Below are 19312 nucleotides of genomic sequence, written 5' to 3' on the forward strand. Positions count from 1 at the left end.
GAGCCTGGGAGCCCATCGCAGCACCGGGTTAAGTGCTCAGGCCGGGGTCAGTTTTCCCATCTGACAGAGGCCGTCTGCGGCTCATAGGGGCCTGGGCTCCCTCTTCTCCATCCGAACACTTGGGATGGATGTGAAGGTGGAGTTCGGAAAGGGATGGGCGCTGACCACCAAGTCCTGGTTCTGGCAGGCACCCCGGCCCTTGCGGGCCCTCGGTACTAGACGCCAGCTCCAAGTCAGCCGCGGCCCGCCCTCGGGGAGCTGAACCCACGCCCTGGCCCTATCCCTCGCGGTGCAGCCAGCCCTTGGGAGGCTGCCCACCGGGATGCACCCAACCGCAGACAGATAGGCTGGGAAGGAGGGAGAGAGAGGGCCCGACCGAGTCGGTAAAGGTTGTGGGTGCCGCTAGGGGCCCCAAACCCCCCTTCAACATCCGGGCTGGAACCAGACCTCTCCTCTGAGCTGCAGCCCGCGGCGCCAGTGCGCATGCGCGCACCGAGCCCTCGGCCCGCCCTCTCCGCCCCACGGGAGACCACGCCTCCGGCTCGCCACGGGCGAATGGGCAGAGGCCGTGGGCGGGGCGGGGCGGAGCCGGGCCCGGCTGGCCGAACCCGGGGAATGCGAGCGCCAGCCCCCGCCCCAGGCCAGTCCCAGCTGGATCTCGGGCCAGAACCCGAGGCCGCTACGCGGGGCGGCTGCAGCCTCCGCTCCAGCTCCCGCGCCGTGCCCTGCATCCCGGGAACCCGGCTGGACCCGCGGTGGCGCGGCCGGTAGGAGGCGCGCGGAGGGAGGCGTGTGCTTCTGTGTGTCTGTGTGTGTGTTTCGGGGGGGCGTGTGCGGATGCAGCGCGAGCCAGTGCGTTCTTCGGTACCACGAATCGGTGGAGGGGGCTGCATCTCCCGCGGGCCCGGGGGGAAAGGAAGTGAGCGCTGGCTGCGGGGCGGGGTCCTGGACTATCCGCCTGGGCTCCCTGGGCTCGTCCCCACCCCCACCCCCGGCAAGGAGTCTTTTTTTCACCTCCCTCTGGGTGTCTCTGAGTCGTTTTCCTAGTGCAGACGCGCTGGAAGCGCCTAACACCCGGGGCTAGACTGTCCCTTCCTCTCATCTTCCTTACAGTTCCCCTCTTCTGTTCCCTCCTTAACCCCCCCTTTTATCCCTGCTATCCACCAACCCCTTCTGGGTACTACCCCACCCAGGCTTGGGAAAGGGGCAGGGCCGAGGCTCCTGCTGCCCCAGCCTATCCGCTTCTTGGCACTCCTCCCCGGTTGAATGGGGGCTTTTCTCTTTGACTGCAGGGCGGGCGCACACGTGTGTGTGTGTGTGTGTGTGTGTGTGGGAGGGAATAGATCTTTGATTTCTCAGACCTCAGAGTTCCCACCTCTGTTCCTCTGGGTTGGGGGGGTCTCAGAAGACTGGCCTAGGGACCAGAGGTGAAGTAGGACCAAAGATCATTAACAGGTGCGACGTTCTCTCTCCCAGTCATTTCATGTGGTGGGATTCACCCCCAAGTTCCATACAGATAAGCAGAGTGGGGCACAGAGAGACAAAGTCAGCTGCCCTCTCAGGGCTGCTGAGCCAGAATTTGAACCCAGGTCCACCTGGCTCTCATCCCAGAGTTTCCTCCCTGCACCCGTGGTTTGGAGAGAAAAGTACTGAGGGCGACTATCCCAGGACTCAGGGGAAAGAGAAATCTGGGCATACTTCTTGGAAGAGAGGGGCTTAAGGGTGAGACTCAGCCAACTTGATGAGTCTGAGGCCTGCTGGAGGGACCAGTGTGTTCCACAAGGATTGACACCTCCCAGGGTCCTCGGGCTGGTCCTTGCTCCTGTCCCCAGGGTCCGGCAGTGGGGTGGTCTGGCTGCCTTTGGGATGCGGTGGTCTGGCTGCCTTTGCCTCCTGGGCAGGGTGTGGTGGGCCCCCACTGCTGCTGCAGGCCAGGCCAGGCTAGTTGCTAGCACACAGAGGCACGGTCTTTGCCCTGAGGAGCCTCCCTTCTGACAAGACAGGCAGTGGGTCCACAGATAAGGCCCTGTCCAGAGTTGTACCCAGTGCTGGAAGCACAAGACAGGGACTGTTGGGTGCCTAGAAGTTGGGGATGAATTCACTTGCAGATTCGTTGGAGCTGGGTCTCAAAGAAGTCCACTAAGCAGAAAAGAAAAGGCAGGGCATCACAGCCCCAAGGAACAGCATGAGTAAAGGCCTGGCAGTGTGAAAATGAATGCTGGTGGGTTGGATTGTGGATGAGATAGGTCAGATGTGTGTCCAAGAAGGGTCACCTTTGGCTGCGTAGTGGGTGGGCTTCTGTCGAGGCCTGTAAGGAGGAGGTCAAAGCAGGGAGAGGGCCCTCCCTTCTGCTCTCCTCTGCTCCCCACCCAGGGTTAGCCTTGGCAGGGGAGGAGGGGCCCTGATAAAGGTTCCCAGAGCAGAGGTGCTGAGGGCAGGAGGTGCCCAGAGGCTACACAGGGCCCCAGTGCTAGGGGAAGGTAGGTGGGGCTGCCCCTGTGAGATGGGGCCCACCACTGCGGGTGGGGCAGGTTGGGAGTAAATTGACAAGTGGACTATTGGACAGGTTGGTTGTGAGATGCCTGTGGGTTTTTGTGGGTGACATCTGGGACACTGCTCCCAGGCCAGCACTGTCTCTGCCTGCTTTCCTGGCAGGCTCTCAGATCAGCCCTGGAGTCCTGGTCCCAAACAGGAGGCCTCTTGCACCCTCAGTGGGTATCCTCTCCTACCTGCAGGGCCTAAATCACGTGTCTGATCTTTCTCTTGGCTGAGACCATCTCTGTACCTTCCTACTTGCCTATGACCTTGAGGCGGAGAACTTCCCTTTTCTGTCTCAGTTTTCTTATGTGCGGAATGGGGATAAATGCCTATTCACAGGGACTGGGGGAAGATGAAGATGAACTTAGATCATGTCACTGAACGCATCTTTCTAAGTACATGGTGTCTGGTAGCCATTATTACTAATAGCAGCTGGCAATCAGCATCACTTAGTTCCCTCCCTGGGGATGAGGGGCTGACTTTGGGAGAAGAAGGGTGGAAGCAAACAGGCCTCTCCTATTGAAGTGGAAGCCTCTCTTGGATTTAGTGGGTGAGGGGACTGCTTATGGGAGTGGTCTCTATCTGCCTGACCAAGTCCCCTGGCTTCCCCCGAAAGCTAGCGCCTGAGGAGAGGCAAGGGCTGAGCAGCCAGGAGCACCCTAGAGTACAGCATGTGAAGGTTGAACAGAAAGCCCAGCAGCGGGCCCTTGGCTCCCCCAGCTGCAACGAGCAGGATCTGCAACACCCCCCACCCCTCCCCGGCAGCCTCCTGGGCAGCTGGCAGCAGTCTCTCTGCAGCTGGGCTTTTCACCCGCCCTGTCTTTGTCCCCATCTGTTCAAGTGTTTTGAGTGCCTTCAGAGCCCCTCCCAGGCACCCCTTGAGTGCCCTCAGAGAGCTCTTCTGCCTCTCCATCCCTGGTCCCTACTCAAAACTTTCCTGGGCTCACCATGGTCCTGAGAGTTGGGCTTCCTGCTGCACACGCTGAGCCCTCCTCCGGGCTGGTGGAGATGCCCTGGGATTGCCTTGCTTCAGTGCAGGCAGAGCTGCTCACTTGCCTGTGGCCTCGGGCCTTGCCTTTCCCTGCTCACCCAAGGCAAAGGGGCCAGGTCCCTTTGCGGTTGGAATCTGGATGTCTTAGGAGGCCAGCCTCAGGCTTGGAAGGGGAAGCTGTGGACAATGTGTGCTCACCCGCAAGGGCCTGGGTTACTGCTCCCCATTCTGGTTGTTTGCACGTGTGCTTCCAGGGACCCGAGCTTTCCCAGGGATAGGGGTCTGGGTTGGCGACAGCTGAGGCTGCAGTGGCCTGTGGGTTTTTGCTGTGGTTTTCTCCCACAGTGGCCGTGCGGGAGAAGGGGCTGGTGACCGGAGCACACCAAAGCCCATCCACTGGTCCCCAGCGGCCCTTCACTGTCAGGATGTGCCCTGCGGGATGGTGGACAGAAGGCTGGGAGCCCATTGGCTTGACCCACCTGCCTTGCTCGGCCAGCCCCTGCTCAGCCAGTACCCTCTGCTGCTGTGTAACTTCTGCTAGTCGGAGTGAGGTGAGACCCAAGTGATATGTTACTCACAGCAGGAACTAAGGAACTGGCGTGGGGTCACTTTGTTGTACAGCGGAGCAACTCAAGGTGTAGGAACTTCATTCCCCTCGTGGGCTTCTCCGGGCAGGAGAGGCGGGTGGGGCCCCGTGACCCCCCCGACTCCCATTAGCTATTCTTCAGGAACAGCATCGTTCAAGAGCATATTCCTTTCCTATCGCTGTTGTGACAAATTGCCACACTTGGTGACTGAAAGCAACACAGATTTATGCTCTTATAGTTTCGGAGGTGAGAAGTCCCCCATGAGTCTAATGGGGCTAAAATCCAGGCTGGCTTCTTCTGTGGGATACTGGGGAGAGTCCGTTCCCTGTCTCTTCCAGCCTCGGGTGGCTGCTGGCGTTCCTTGTGGCAATATTGCCCCAGTCTCTGCTTCTGTCTCATTGCTCTTTCCTCTTCTGGGCAGATCCCCTCCACCTCCCTCTTGTAGGGACACTTATGATTACATTCAGGGCCCACCCAGATAAGCCAAGATCGTCCCCTCGTCTCAAAGTCCTTAATCACATCTGCAGAGTCCCCCATGCCATACAAGGTGTCATTCACAGGTTTAGGGATCCGGCTGGGAGTATCTTTGGGGCCATCATTCAGCCCACCCCAGGAGCTGACTGCAGCACCACTGCAAGCACCATTCCCAGCCCCCGCCGCCACCCCAGTGCCCACCGAGGCTGGCTTCCCCAGTCACAGTCCTGTTACCCAGGAGGTCACTCACAATGTCTGTCTCCCCTCCAGCCTGGGAGCCTTGGAGGCTGGGCGCTGCTGTAGCCCTGGCCCCAGTGTCCAGCCTGAACCCCTGGTAGCCAGAGTTCAGGGATGTTTGGAAGAAGGCATCCCTGGCATGGCCGCATGGGTGGCCCTGGTGTCTGGACCCTGCCTGCATTTGACAGCGTGCTGGGCCTTTCAGGGTGGAGTGCAGCTCATTTCAGACATTCACACAAGAAGCCCAGTGCTTTGCAGGGTCATTTGATGCTCACCATCACCCTACAAGGAGGTGGCGCTGGGGGTCCCGCTTTACAGTTGAGAATACCAAGGCCTATTACGGCCAAGTCCTGTCTGGGATGTGGGGTCAGGTGAACAGGCTGGGCCAGTAGAGCAGAAAATACCTTTATTTTACAGATGAGAATTCTGAAGCACAAAGAGGTTAACTGCTTTGCTCCTCGCTGGCCTCAGTCTCCCCATCTGAGGATGGGTTTGTGGACAGGATGTTGCCCAGCCTGACATCTTGGGGCTCTGGTTCGCCCTCTGCCTGGGTATGGGGAGCAGGCGTTGGCATTCTAGGCTGCCATGGTTAGGAATAGGAAGTGACTTAGAGCAGTGCAGGGGGCCTGGAAGTGCTGCTTGCCCAGAGACATGGTCTGCCATTGCAGGAGGGGATAAGCCCCCTGGCCCCTCAGGAAGAACCCTAGCTAAACCCCAGAGCTCCGGCCTGCCTGCTGCGGACCTGCCCCTGTGTGGGTCTCCTTTCCATCCCCATGGCCAAGGCCACACCATGCTAGGCCCTGCTTCTCTCTCAGAGGCCTGTCTATAGCCTGGCCTCCCCACCTACATCCTGGGCCTCCTTTCCCTCTGACCTTCTCATACATCATCGCACCCCATCTCATGCCTGAGTTCTTAGCCTGGCTTTCAGGGCCAGCCGCAACCCAGCTGTGGCAACTTTTCTCTACTTCCTCTTCCCTCTCCCCTGCGCTCTGTCCTCCAGACCTGCCTAAATGATTTCTTCCTCCAGAATAATCTTTCCTCCCCCAAACCTTCCACCTCCTCCATCTCTTGAAATCCCAATCTCCCTTTGAGATCCCACTTTGAGGCTACTTCCTCCATGCAGCCGTCCCTGCCTGGTGTGAACGAATCTTCCCTTTGAGAGCAGGTCTCGCTGCCTTGTACCGAGGTCTCTGCTTCTCGCCTTCACCAGGCCGACCTCTAGGACAGATTCCCATCTCACTCCTCACTGCCCTTTGGTCAGGCACAGGGAAGGTGTGTGAGTAAAGCTGGAATGGGGGACACACCTGAACAGGACACCCAGGGCTGGAGAGTTGGGTCACTGCCCGAGGGAAGGGTGGTGGGCAGGCGGAGCAGGACTTTGACATGGGACAGGTTCGTGCCTCTGCCCTGAATGTCCTCTTTCCCCTCAGAGCCTCTGTCTCCCATTTGTGTAATGAGAACAGCACAGCTCCTTTCTGAGGTTGTGCAGGAGCTTGCGCTGAGGAATGGCACACTTCAGTTTCCCAAAGTGGGAAATGGGCACTGTCTCCCCAGTCTTCACACCTTGAGTCTTGGAGACAGGTCTCGGGACTCGAGTCTAGGACTGCCTGTGCAGGAAGTGGAGAAAAGGGCTGTCCTGGTGAGAAACCCGCCAGACTGGAAAATAGTGTGTAGTGTTCCCCTCCCTGCCACTCAATGGCGAGAGCCTGTGGCCAGACAGGGCAGGGGCTTGCCTGGGCTCACACAGCACAGTGAGGCAGATGTGGCTTCAGTGACCTGATCAAGTCCCATTTTGTTAGGTTGTCTCCCCTGTGGGGACTGAGCGAGCACACAGCCCCCACCCCACCCCGGGTGAGAGAGAATGTCCTGCACAGGGACACCCAGCTGCATCTGCCGCTCTCAGTGCTTTCTTTACAGGACCTGATGCTGGACTGGGAGCCCCGAGGTAGGGTGGCTACCGCACTGGGTTGCCTGGGACTGTGGGTTTCCCGGATGTGGTTCTTTCAGTGTTCAAACTGTGGTGAGCTGCTCACCCGAGACTGGGCCTGGGGCTGTCCCCTGCCCAGCAGTTTCCACCTCCACAAGTGTGGCCAGGTCCTTAGCTTCTTCCTGTCCTGCCCAAGGCCTGCAGGAACCCCTGACCTGGAACACCCTTTCAGAAGCTCCTCTCCCCTGGCCACTTGCTTACAGATGCTGTTTACAACAGTGGCTCCTGCTGTTCCTACACTCCCTCCTGCTCACAGCACCCTGGGCGGGAGCCCATTCCCAGATGTAGAACAGCTGCAGGGTCAGGCCTGTGACTCAGTCAGGATCACACAGAGCCAGGCCTGCAGCCAGCACAGCCCTCATGCACCGCCGGGGGACATCACGGCTGCAGGACCACCATTCCCCCAGGACCAGCTGGAGACCCCATGCCCAGTACACGCTTGACCCTGCCCACAAGGCCCTCTGTGTCTCCTAGCAGGGGAGCGGCCTGGTGGGATTTATGTTAGAAAGATCACTCAGCAGCCGGGTGGAGAATGGATTGTACACAGAAACGATAAGGGAAGAGGAGGGGAGAAGAAAGACAGGATTTCCCAGCCCTGGTGCCAGCTCGCCTGGTGGTGGCTGGAGTGACTCACTGGGCCTGGTTGCCTTGGCTCTGGCGCCAGAACCCAGGAGCTGAGAGCCTGAGGTGGCTCTGAGCCTGGTTGTCCCTCCACAGCACATTCTCCCTCCCCACCCTGCCATCCATTCCTCAGCACATGGCACGTCAGAGAGACAGGGGCCTGGGAGGTCCCAGTACACCCACGAAAGGACAAAGAGACACGCTTTAAGCATCTTATGAGGTGGTGACTTAGGGAGCAGATGGAGGATGGGGTATGGGATAGAAGGGGATAAATACATTAACAGAATCAAAACCACAAATAACCAGGCAGCCACCAAATGGAGTTTCTGCCCTTTCCAGTCCCCTCTGGCTTCTGGCCCTCCTTGCTATGGCTCAAGCCAGTGCATTTCCAGTCCTGGGTCACTGCATCAGCATCTGACCTTTAGTCTCGCCCCTGGCTCCCCTGTGCCTCAGTAAGTGCCAATGCCCCTCTGCCTGGCATCCCCAGCCCTGCAGAGCTGGTCCTGCCAACTCCCCCCCAGGCTCCACCCACCCCGTGCCCTCCCACCTTTTCCCTCTCCCTGTGCCGCATCCTGCCCTGCTATGCCCTTGCTGATTCTGGCCTATCCTTCGGGCCCTGCTCAGGCTCCATCTCAGAAGGCCACCACCATTTCCCCCAGCCCCTTCCTCATCAGCCAGCTCAGCGCCAGCCCAGATCGGGCATCAGGAAAGATGTGCAGGTTGGAATTGACTGTGTCCCCTGAATGATGAAGCCCCAGCTGTTCAGCCCTCCCCTGTTCATATGGCAAAGGGCAGTGGTGGGGGGTGTCTTCCCTTGAGAGGGGAGAAGAGGTTGAGGAAGGGAGGTAGGGGAAAGGGGGCTTTGATTGGCAGGGAATGGGTGAGGGCATCACTGGCTCCTTCGGCCGGCACTGGGTGATACCCACTCTGCCAGGCACCAGTGTGGGGTATGGGGCAGTGGGGCACAGGAGAAGGACCCCCAGTAGGCATTCCTGTGTTTTTCCTTCACCCCCACCACTGGCTGGCCACCAGAAAGAGTTGAGGCTCTCTCCCACTTGGCCCTGGAACCCAGCCCCTCCACATCCACATGTGAGCCTGCCAGTCCAAGTCCTGTGGACGTTCTTATGGTGTATCTGGTCTAGTCTTGTCCTTTTCCAGTCCGTTTCCCATGTGGCAGCCAGATGGGGCTCCCCGAGACAGCCATGACCAAGTCCTTCCCCTGCTCAGCACCCTTCCACACTCCCCATCACCTTAGGATGAAGCCAGACTCCTGCACAGGGCATCCTGGGGCCTCTGGTGGGATCCTCTGCAGCCTCATCCATGATCCCTGCCCCACACCCTTCCCTCCCCTTTTTTTCTGAGCACGATGCCACCCTCCTCAGGGCTGAAAACATCCCCCTAGGAACGGTCTCTGGCTGGCGTCTCCCCTTCTCAGGTGCAGAGGAAACCTTGCAGGTGTGTGCTTGGTTGGGGTGTTGGGGTGCCACACACCTGTAGGAACTTCTTGTGGACTGCTCCAAGTGTTGAGACACTCTGAGTATCAAGCCCGCAAGTGTCCTGAGAGCTAGAGGAGGAGGCTGAGATCAGAGAAGTGGAGGCTCGCAGAAGGTCACACAGCCTGCGTGTGACAAAGTCTAGTGCTCGGACCCAGCCTGGGGCACTTTCCCACTCTGCCTCCCTTCCCCCTAGGTCAGCCCCCCTGGGTATGTGGTGTCCAGCTGGGCAGGACTACAGCTGTGAAGGGCCCTGATCTGCTGGGACCTGGGTCACCACATTCAGCCAGTCCTTTTGTTTACCTTTTTACTGAAGTGTATGTAACTGATCTACAGACAGGTGCATAGGTCATAAGTATAGAGTTCAGTGGATTTGCACAGGGACCACACCCATGTAAACACCACCCAGATCAAGAAGTAGTTTTACCAGAACCCCAGAAGCTCTCTCACACCCCTTCCAGTCTCTACCCCCAAGATAGCCAAGTCCTGCTTTCTGTTCACCGTAGATGAATTTTGCTGGCTTTGCTTGTCTAAAAAAAAAAAAGATCTTTTTAACAGATAAAAATTGTATATGTTTATCATGTACAACATAATATTTTGAAATGCGTATACATTGTGGAATGGCTAAATCAAGTTAATTATCACACGCATTACCTCACATACTTTTTTGTCCTGAGAACACTCAAAATCTGCTCTCGGCCAGGAGTGGTGGCTCACGCCTGGAATCCCAGCACTTTGGGAGGCCAAGGCAGGCAGATCAGGAGCTTGAGGAGGTCAGGAGCTTGAGACCAGCCTGGCCAACATGGTGAAACCCCATCTCTACTAAAACTACAAAAATTATCCGGGTCTGGTGGTGGGCACCTGTAATCCCAGCTGCTTGGGAGGCTGAGGCAGGTGAATCGCTTGAATCCGTTAGAGGGAGGTTGCAGTGAGCCAAGATTGCACTACTGCACTCCAGCCTGGGCAACAGAGTGAGACTCCAAAAAACGAAAAGTCTACTTCTAGCAATCTTCAAGAGTATAATCTATTGCTATTAATTATTGTCACCATGTTGCAATCAATCTTTTGAACTTATAGATCTCTTGAACTTACTCCTCTTATCTAACTGAAATTTTGTGTCCTTTGACATCTCTGCAACCTCCCTCCCCACCCTCACCCCTCAGTCCCTGTTAACCACCCTTCTACTTTCTGCTTCTATGAGTTCAACTTTTAAAAAATTCCACATATGAGTAAGATCATGTGGGATTTGTCTTTCTGTGTCTGGCTTATTTCACTTAGCATATTGTCTTCCAGGTGTATCCATGTCACAAGTGATGAGATTTCCTTATTTTTATAGCTGAATTAGATTACATTGTATGTATATACCACATTTTCTTTACCCATTCATCCATTGATGGACTCTTAGGTTAATTCCATATCTTGGCTACTGTGAATAGTGCTGCAGTGAACATGGGAGTGCAGATATGTCTTCAACATACTGACTTCATTTCCTTTGGATTTATACCCAGTAGTGGGATTGCTGGATCATATGGTAGTTTCATTTTTAATTTTTTGAGAAACCTCTGTACTGTTTTCCATAATGGCTGTACTAATTTACATTCCCACCAACAGTGTACAAGGGTTTCCTTTTCTCCATATCCTCGCCCACACTTATCTTTTGTCTTTTTTATAAAAGATGTATCTTTTGTAAAAAGATTTAACTCAGGCACAGTAAGTGGCTCATGCCTGTAATCCCAGCACTTTCGGAGGCCAAGGCAGGTGAATCACCTGAGGTCAGGAGTTCGAGACCAGCCTGGCCAAATGGTGAAATGCCATCTCTACTAAAAATACAAAAATTAGCCAGGCATGGTGGCGCATGCCTGTAATCCCAGCTACTTGGGACGCTGAGGCAGGAGAATGACTTGAACCTGGGAAGGAGAGGTTGCAGTGAGCCGAGATTGCGCCACTGCACTCCAGCCTGGGCGGCAGAGCGAGACTCTGTATCAAAAAAAAAAAATTTTTTTTAAGTCTTTTTTATAAAAGACATATCTTTTGTCATTTTTTTTGTAAGATATCATACTTTTGTGTTTTTTATAAAAGCCAAAAGGTGGGAGGTTGTATTTCATTGTGGTTTTGATTTTCATTTCCCTAATGATTAGTGATGTTGACATTTTTAATTTTTTTTTTTTTGAGACAGAGTTTCACTCTTGTTTCCCAGGCTGGAGTGCAGTGGTGTGATCTCAGCTCACTGCAACCTCCACCTCTTGGGTTCAAGCAATTCTCCTGCCTCAGCCTCCTGAGTAGCTGGGTGCCCGCCTGGCTAATTTTTTGTATTTTTAGTAGAGATGGGGTTTCGCCGTGTTGAGCAGGCTGGTCTTGAACTCCTGACCTTAGGTGATCCACCTGCCTCGGCCTCCCAAAGTGCTGGGATTACAGGCATGAGCCACTGCGCCCAGCCAATGTTGAGCATTTTTTTCATATGCCTATTGACCATTTGTATGTCTTCTTTAGAGAAATGTCTATTCAGATCATTTGCCCATTTTAAAATCAGATCATTAGGGTTTTTTGCTATTGAGTTGCTTGAATTTCTTATCTATTCTGGATATTGACTCTTGTCAGATGCCTAGTTTGCAAACTTTTATCCCATTCTGCAGGTTGTCTCTTCGTTCTGTTGTTTTCTTTGTTGTAGAGAAACTTTTTTAGCTTTATGTAATCCCCTTTGTCTGTTTTTGCTTTTGTTGTCTGTGCTTTTGGGGTCATATCTAAAATATCATTGCCCAGACCAATGTCATAACAGCTTTTCCCATGTTTTCTTCTAGTGGTGTCATAATTTCAGGTCTTATTTTTAAGTCTTTAGTCCATTTGAGTCCATGTTTGCATACGATGAAAGATAGGGAAGCTTTTATTCTTCTGCATGTGGATATCCGGTTTTCCCAACACCAATTATTGGAGAGACTGTCCTTTCCGCTTTGTGTGTCCTTGGTACTTTTGTCGAAAATTAATTGAAAAATTAAATGTGTGGATTCATTTCTGAGCTTTCTATTCTGTTCCATTGGTCTTTTGTCTGTTTTTGTGCCAGTACCATGTGGTTGGTTTTGGTTACTATAGCTTTGTAGTATACTTTGAAGTCAGGGAGCGTGATGCCTCCAGCTTTGTTCTTTTTGTTTAAGATTGCTTTGGCTATTCAGGGTCTTTTGTGATTCTGTATGAATTTTAAGGATTGTTTTTTATTTCTGCAAAAAATGTCATTGGAATTTTGATAGGGGATTGCATTGAATCTGTAGATTGTTTTGGGTAGAATGGACATTTTAACAATACTAATTCTTATCTACATGTACAGAATCTTTCCATTTATTTGTGTCTTCAATTTCTTTCATCAGTGTTTGATAGTTTTCAGTGTACAAGTCTTTTACCTTCTTGGTTATATTTATTCCTAAGCATTTCTTTTTTCCATGGTAACTATTATAAATGGGATTGTTTTCTTAACTCTTTTGAATAGTGTGTTGTTAGTATATAAAAATGCTACTGATTTCTGTGTATTCCTTCTATACCTGTTTTGTTTAGAATTTTTGTCATGAAAGAATGCTGACTCTTGTCAAATGTGTTTTTTTAATTCAGTGAGATGATCTTATGTTTTTTTGCCCTTCGTTCTGTTAGTATTGTGTATCATGTTTATTGATTTGCATATATTGAACCATCTGTGCATCCTTGATATAAATCTTACTTGATCATGGTGAATGATCCTTTTAATGTGCTTTTGAATTATTTGCCTTATTATTATTATTATTTTTCCTAGAGATTGGGTCTTGCTATCCTCCTGAGGCTCTTGAGTAGCTGGGACTACAGGCATGCACCATCACACCCAGCTTATTTGTTAGTATTTTGTTGAAGGTTTTGCATCTATGTTCATAAGGCATATTGGCCTGTAATTTTCTTTTCTTGTAGTGTCTTTATCTGGTTTTGGTAATGAGGTAATGCTGGCCCTGCTTTTCTATTTTACTTAAGTAGAATCATGTAATATTGCTTCTTTTGCTTAATATGCTCGTAAGATCCATCCGTGGGGTTGTGTGCAACAACATTTTTCATTTTCATTATTGTTTACTATTCTATTATATGAATATACAAGAACTTATTGATCCATTCTTTTGTTAATGAACATTTAGCTTGTTTCTCATTTTCAGCTCTAACAAATACTACTGCAGTAGACATTCTTGTACATGGTTTTTGCTGAATATGTGCATACATTTCTATTGGACATATTCTTAGAATTACTAGATTACTATATTATATGAACACATGATTATATTATTTCTTCAGGTTTTCTAGATATAGTCAAATGGTTTTGCAAAGTGATTATACCAATTTATCCTCCTACCACCAATGCATAAGAGCTCTACTTGGGACTGTGTGTGTGTGTGTGTCTGCATGTGTTTCACTTTAGTCATTCTAATGGGGCATAGCGGTATCTCATTGTGGTTTTAATTTGCATTTCCTTAGTGATTAGTGAAGTTGAGCACTTTTTCTTCCCTTTTTAGGCCATTTGGGTATACTGTTTTTCTCATGTTCTTTCCTAAAAGCATTATTGTTTTACTTTTCAATTAGATTTGAAATCTATCTGGAATAAGTTTTGTATACGGTTTGAGGTAGGGGTAAGATGACTGTTTTTCCTTATGGATAGCCAATTGACCCAGCACCATTTATTGAAAAGATAAATCCTTTCCCTAGTGCATTGTGGCAGCTCTTTTGTCATATATCAGGTGTCCTTATACTTGTGGCTTATTTTTGAACTTTATATTCTGTTCCACTGGTCTGTGAGACAGTACCCCATGAGCTTTGCGATCAGCCTTGTTACTTAGTGTAAGTCCTCCAGCTTGTTGTCTTCAAATGGCTCTGCTTATTCTGGGCCCTTTGTGGCTTTGAGTCCCGTGGTGGCTTTGAGGCCGTCTTGCTTCTGGGCTTGGGCTCAGCTGTATCCTTGGTTCTTATCATACCCCTGGGGCTGATGCTGGCTCCATGACCCCGTCTCTCAGAGACTCAGAGGGGTAAGTGACTTGCCCCTCCACACAGCTCTGGAGCCTGGCCTTGGCTTCTGCCTCAAGGACAAATTCCTTGGTGTTCCCATCTACAAAATGGCTTAGGTGGTCCAGGGAAGGCTCACGGGTATCAGGCCACTGGAAGATGAGGCCTTATTCTATCCTGTACACAGCCAGGCTGTCCCTGCCACCTCCAGCAGGTCCAGGGAACAGCAGACTAGGCCACACAGCCTCCTGGAAGAGGAGTACCAACCATGTCCCAGGTGAGGACAGACTAAGCTTCCCTAAGGCAGGCCTAGGAACAGATACCACTTTCTTTCTGTCGTCTGTCACCTTAGAGGCTGGAACCCAGTAGGGCTCAGAGGAGGCTTGCTGATTGACAGCTCAGAGGGGTTCCCACCTTGCCCAAGGACACACAGCAGCTAAATGATGCAGTTGGGATGCAAACTCAAATCTGACTGACCTGCCAGAAGTCTGGGTTCCTGAAGCTCCCTGGTGAGCACCCCAGCCCCCTCATTCTGATCCAACTCAGAACTTCCACTCTTGGTCCACAGAGGCCTCGCTGTACAGGCCGGGTCTGACTCACCGCTGCCTTGGCCACAGGAGGAGGAGGGCTGATACCAGTGAGCCTTCCCTGGAGATGATGACCAGCTAAGCCATTTTGTAGATGGGAACATCAAGGAACTTGTCCAGAGTCTGCAGCCTCTTATGCAGATCTCAAGCCTCCAGACTTCGTTTCCTAGGCTTCCCAAAGCAGGGCCCAGGTTAGCACTGTGTCCATTTTAGGGGGTGCCCTGATGTGGTAATAAAGATGTCTTTCGTACCTCTGAGCCTTCGCGTGAACTGTTTCCTTTGCCTGGAATGGCTTTTCTCTCCTGCCTCTGTGGCTGGGCTTGTGTGGAGGCTTCCCTGCTTTCCTCTTGCTGAATGAGACATACTTCATTTGGCCTTGTGCCTGTTGGCCACACTAGACCAACTCAGACAGGAACCCCAAGTTGTGGTAGCCCCCCCATGCCTGGCAGGGGTCTGGACACATCGTGGGTGAAGCCCGGATGTCGACTGCCTATCGACATTTTGTCAGTCCTCAGGGCACAGAGCATGAAAGGATACAGAGTGCTGCTCTGCATGGTGGGGTATTATTTGCTCCTCACAGTGGCCCAGAGGCCCTGGCACATTGTCTCTTCCAGACAAGGACCATGCAGACCAGTGAGGTGATGCGGCCTGCTCAGGGCAGCGGGGGCCCGGGCTGAGTCTCAGGAGCTGGAGAAGGGCCGGGCTGCAGCAGAATGTGCTACGGCTACCGCCTAGATAGTGGGGATGTGGGCACCGGCTGGCACACAGCTATCAGGGAGGGGAGGAGAGGAGAGCCAGGCCTGCGCCAGGGTGAAGGGGTGGGCCCTGCTGCAGCAGACCTGAGTGCTGGTGGCTGTGATGTGGAAAACTGATTCCCCTTGGGAGCCTCCGCCACTCTCTGAGCCTTTTTCTCTTCTTGAAGGAATTCCACCTGCACTCACGTTTATTGGTTCATGCAACACAGCTACTCAGTCCCTAGAGCCTCACATTGGACCCTGGGATAGAGAGAGGAGCTGGACATGGCCCCTGCCCCGGAGGGGCATGGGGTAGGCTGGGGAGGCAGACAAGTCATGTGCAGTGTTAATGGGTGCAGTGTTAATGGGTACAGTGTTAATGGGTGCTGTCCCAGGGGCACCAGCATGGCAGAGGAACACTGTGTGCAGAGGCCCTGAGGAAACAGTTTTGTGGGAGCTGCAAGGAGCTCCAAGCCCTGGAGCTTCAGCCCAGGGTGGAGAATGGTGGGGATGAAACTGGCAGGAGGAGGGAAGAGGGCAGGCGCACAGGGCAGCTGGGAAGCTCAGGTGGTCCTGCTTGGCCCAAACAGCTGAAAACACCAGGGAGACAGGAAGTGCTGCGGGCCTAAGCTCAGGCTCAGAAAGAAAAGTCCTGGGTGGAGCAGCTTGCCTGCCTTGTGGTCTATCTGTGGCCTTCAGTGCTCTACCTGGAGCTAGCAGAGGACAGCTGACCCTATGGGGGTGTTGGCCCCATAGATACACTGGGAGGTGACCTTGGGGCAGATGGAGGGTGCAGAGGGCAGTCTTCAAGGGCTGGGGCCAGAAGAACCTCACATAAGTAGGCCAAGGTCAGCCTGGCAGGCGGGTAAGGCTGGAGGAATGGGGCAATGGTATCAGACCCTCAGCCAGCCAGGCCTGGCCCTCTGCAGCCCTTGGCCTAGCTGAGCTCTCCCTTCGTGGCCTCTGCCTCCCCTCCGTCCTCCCCAGGAGTGGACCCTCCCAACAGCGTTGGCCCCTTCCTGGCCTGGAGAACACCCAGACCCTCTTTCTCTACCAGCCTGGCTGTGTGACCTGGGTGAGCTTGCTCCCCATCTCTGGGCCCTCTAGGCTCAGAAACACTGGAATTGCAAGAGCTAATTTCTGGGCTCCTGCTTTCAGCTTCTCTGATCTAATTCTTTTAGCTTAAATTGCTTCCTGAGCTGACCCTGCCAGAAACCCGTGGTGCTAATGATGCTCCTTGGTGACTGTGCCAGAAGCCTGAAGCCCAGGAGCTGGCTCTGTGGGCTCCTCTCTCTCCCTTAGGCCTCCAAGGCAGGGAGAATGGGTGGGAGGGGGCAGGGCTGCTGGCCTCCCTGGGCAGAGGGGCAGCCCGAGAAGTTAAGTGGTTGGCCTGAGATCACACAGCTGCCCCAGTACGGATATGGGGGCAGAAGGTGAAATGGCTTCAGGTGCAGAGCAGGGGACAATTGCTGTCAGCTCCCTTGGCAGGTGGGGGGGATAGTGGCCCCTCGCCCTCCCTGCTGTCCATCCATGCCCGTGCTCACTGCCCGTACTCGCCTCTTTCCCTTCCTGTCTCTCCCTTCCCTATTTCCCTCCACGTGAGGCCCCAATGAGGCCCCAGCTCAGCCACGGTGTGTGGGGAGACCCTGAGTGAGAGCGGTAGGGTCACACAGCCAAGGCGGTGGTACTGAAGTCGGAGGATCTGGGTCCCTGTCCAGACGCCAGGTTTCCGGGGGAGCTTGGGCAGGTCACCTCACCTCACTGAGCCTCAGTTGTATTTTGTGAAAGCTGGCAGCTGTGTGCCCACCGGCACTGTTGGCAGGCAGTACACACGCACATCTGGCCAGGGAAAAGGGGCGTCTCTTGGGACCACCGGGTGTCTCGGCTCCTTCACCCTCACTCCTCTTCCCACTTGCGTGCTTGGCGGGCTCCTCAGCCTTCAGTTAATGGGTTCACTCCTTCCAGGAGGTGCAGCAGCGCTGCATAGTTCCCATCGCTGAGCCAAGATAACGGGCTCAGAGAGTTCACATGACCTGTCTGGTGTCACCCAGCAAGAGGGCGGTGCCACCGGGGCTGGCACTCATGTCGGTCTTGCTCTCAGATGTCGCTCCCACAGCCAGCCTACCTTGTCCTGGTTTCCGTCAGGGCTGGGCTGGAAATTGTGGCCTTTACCCCCAAAGGGTTGCACTGTTACCCTGGGCAGGCCCCAGGAAGAGGAGATCGGGTGCTGTGGGGCTGCACTGCAGCCCAGATGGAGTTTGAGGGATGGGGTGGGGGGGTCATAAATGGGGTGGTCACTCAGGCGCTTGGCCGTCTGAGCATCTCTCGGCACACCTGATATGCAGTCCCTGCCAGCCACTGTTCCTTGCCTTGCCCTGCCCTGCCCTCTACCCCTACCAGGGCCCCTAAGGAATGGAGGGAGGGTTAAGGAGCCATGGGCCTGCTCTCTACGGAATTGGAGGCATCTATTCCGAGGTGCTGTGAGAAAGGCAGCATGGTGCGGGGAGGACTGGAGAGAATGAATGAATGATGCCGAGAGGGGTACCTGGGGCAAGGCTTTCCCACACCAGGCAGAAATGTGCCGCTCTCCAGAGGATGGGAGGGAAACCCGGAGGCACACGCTGCTTTCCTGTGGGAGGCACACCAGCCAGGGAGCTGCCAGGGCTGGCCACTGGTCTGATTCTGTCTGGGGAGGTATATGGAAGGCTGGTCAAAGGAAGGCAGCGAGATGGGTGCAGTCTGGGCCAGGCCTGAGCTCTGAGTGGCCTGCGGGCCTGGTATTGCCTCTGAGCTTCAGAAACGAGAGAATCCAGTCTGTGAAGTCAGGCTGGTCGGTGCCTGTCCCGCTCTGCCGTATACCAGCTATGTGACCTTGGATAGGCTCCACGCCTGTCTGAGCCTTCCTTGCCTGTACCATGGGGCTGATGATGTCCACTTCACAGGGCACAGCAGGGACCCAGGGACTCCACGAGTGACGGTCTTCTTGCCCTCCTGTCCAGGTGTTCCCCCTTCCCTCCCTGAGGCAGCAACCACCATGTTCTCGTGCGTGAAGCCCTATGAGGACCAGAACTACTCGGCCCTGAGGCGGGACTGCCTGCGCAGGAAGGTGCTCTTCGAGGACCCCCTCTTCCCTGCCACTGACGACTCGCTCTACTATAAGGGCACGCCAGGGCCCACTGTCAGGTGGAAGCGGCCCAAGGTCAGTGTCTGGTCCCAGCTGGAGCTGGATGAGCAGGCCTAGGCCCACCCACACGGCTGGGTCTGCAGGGACATTGGAGTGGCGGTAGGAGGCATCCTTAGCCCCAGGCTGCTGAGAAAGTGAGGGTGCTGAAACAGTGAGATTTGATCTGGATGGGGAGCTCGGAGAATGGGCTGTAATCCTGTGCCCACCACTGGATTGGTTGAGGCCCAGCCAGGCCTTCATCCCTCTCAGGGCCTCCACTTCCTCACAGGAAAAATGGGGCAGTAACCTCAGCCCCACTGAGGGTCATTTTTGGAATAAAAATGGGGTGATGTGGATATGACCATTTTTAGTAAAATGTAGACTGACATCCAAATGTAAGGAATTTGCTTTCCTGATTGCTATCATCATGATTTTGAAATAGTCATTTGTGGTAGAAATGAAAAGTATTTATTATGATGATTAATCAATAATAATAATAGTAAAAAAAAATAGCAGTACCTACCTCATAGGGTGGTTGTGAGAATTAAAAGAGGTAATGCATGCCAAATTCCACACACAGTCTGGCAGCCAGTACGGGACCATGGATATTGATAATGATGAACAGGTGGCATCTCTCCGACCGCTCCTCTTGGTCCCTGAGGCTAGAGTGTGTTACACAGAAATGTTTGGCCTTGTGGTGTGATTTCATCCCCATGAACCCCGATTCCTGGGTGTGAGGGTGGGCTGGGGAGGGGTTCGCTGCTTGTCTGTGGGTCCTGCAGAGTGGGGTCCCTGGTGGCCTGGGTGGAGGGGAAGCGGCTGGAAGTTACTGCGCAGGCCCCTCCCTGGCCTCCAGGGCTGTGCTGGTGACACTGTGAGGGCCATCCCCTCACAGAGCAGGA

The 19312-nt window shown here is 53.7% G+C and overlaps 1 protein-coding gene across 2 annotated transcripts in view; it reads left to right on the forward strand.

Annotated features, from left to right (window-relative positions):
* Window positions 1–585: 585 nt before the first annotated feature.
* The window catches only part of CAPN5 (calpain 5), a 57391-nt gene continuing 38664 nt past the window's right edge, over window positions 586–19312 (forward strand). For both annotated transcript variants that reach the window (XR_004435678.1, XM_033204481.1), the window contains exons 1-2: window positions 586–767; window positions 18247–18446. Coding sequence is in view for 1 of the 2 variants with exons in the window: in XM_033204481.1 (XP_033060372.1) it covers window positions 18282–18446 (165 nt within the window). In the remaining variant the exon portion in view is untranslated. The remainder of the gene's footprint in view (window positions 768–18246; window positions 18447–19312) is intronic.

Source organism: Trachypithecus francoisi, unplaced genomic scaffold (assembly GCF_009764315.1).
Source record: "Trachypithecus francoisi isolate TF-2019V2 unplaced genomic scaffold, Tfra_2.0 Lachesis_group8, whole genome shotgun sequence".
Classification (NCBI taxonomy): domain Eukaryota; kingdom Metazoa; phylum Chordata; class Mammalia; order Primates; family Cercopithecidae; genus Trachypithecus; species Trachypithecus francoisi.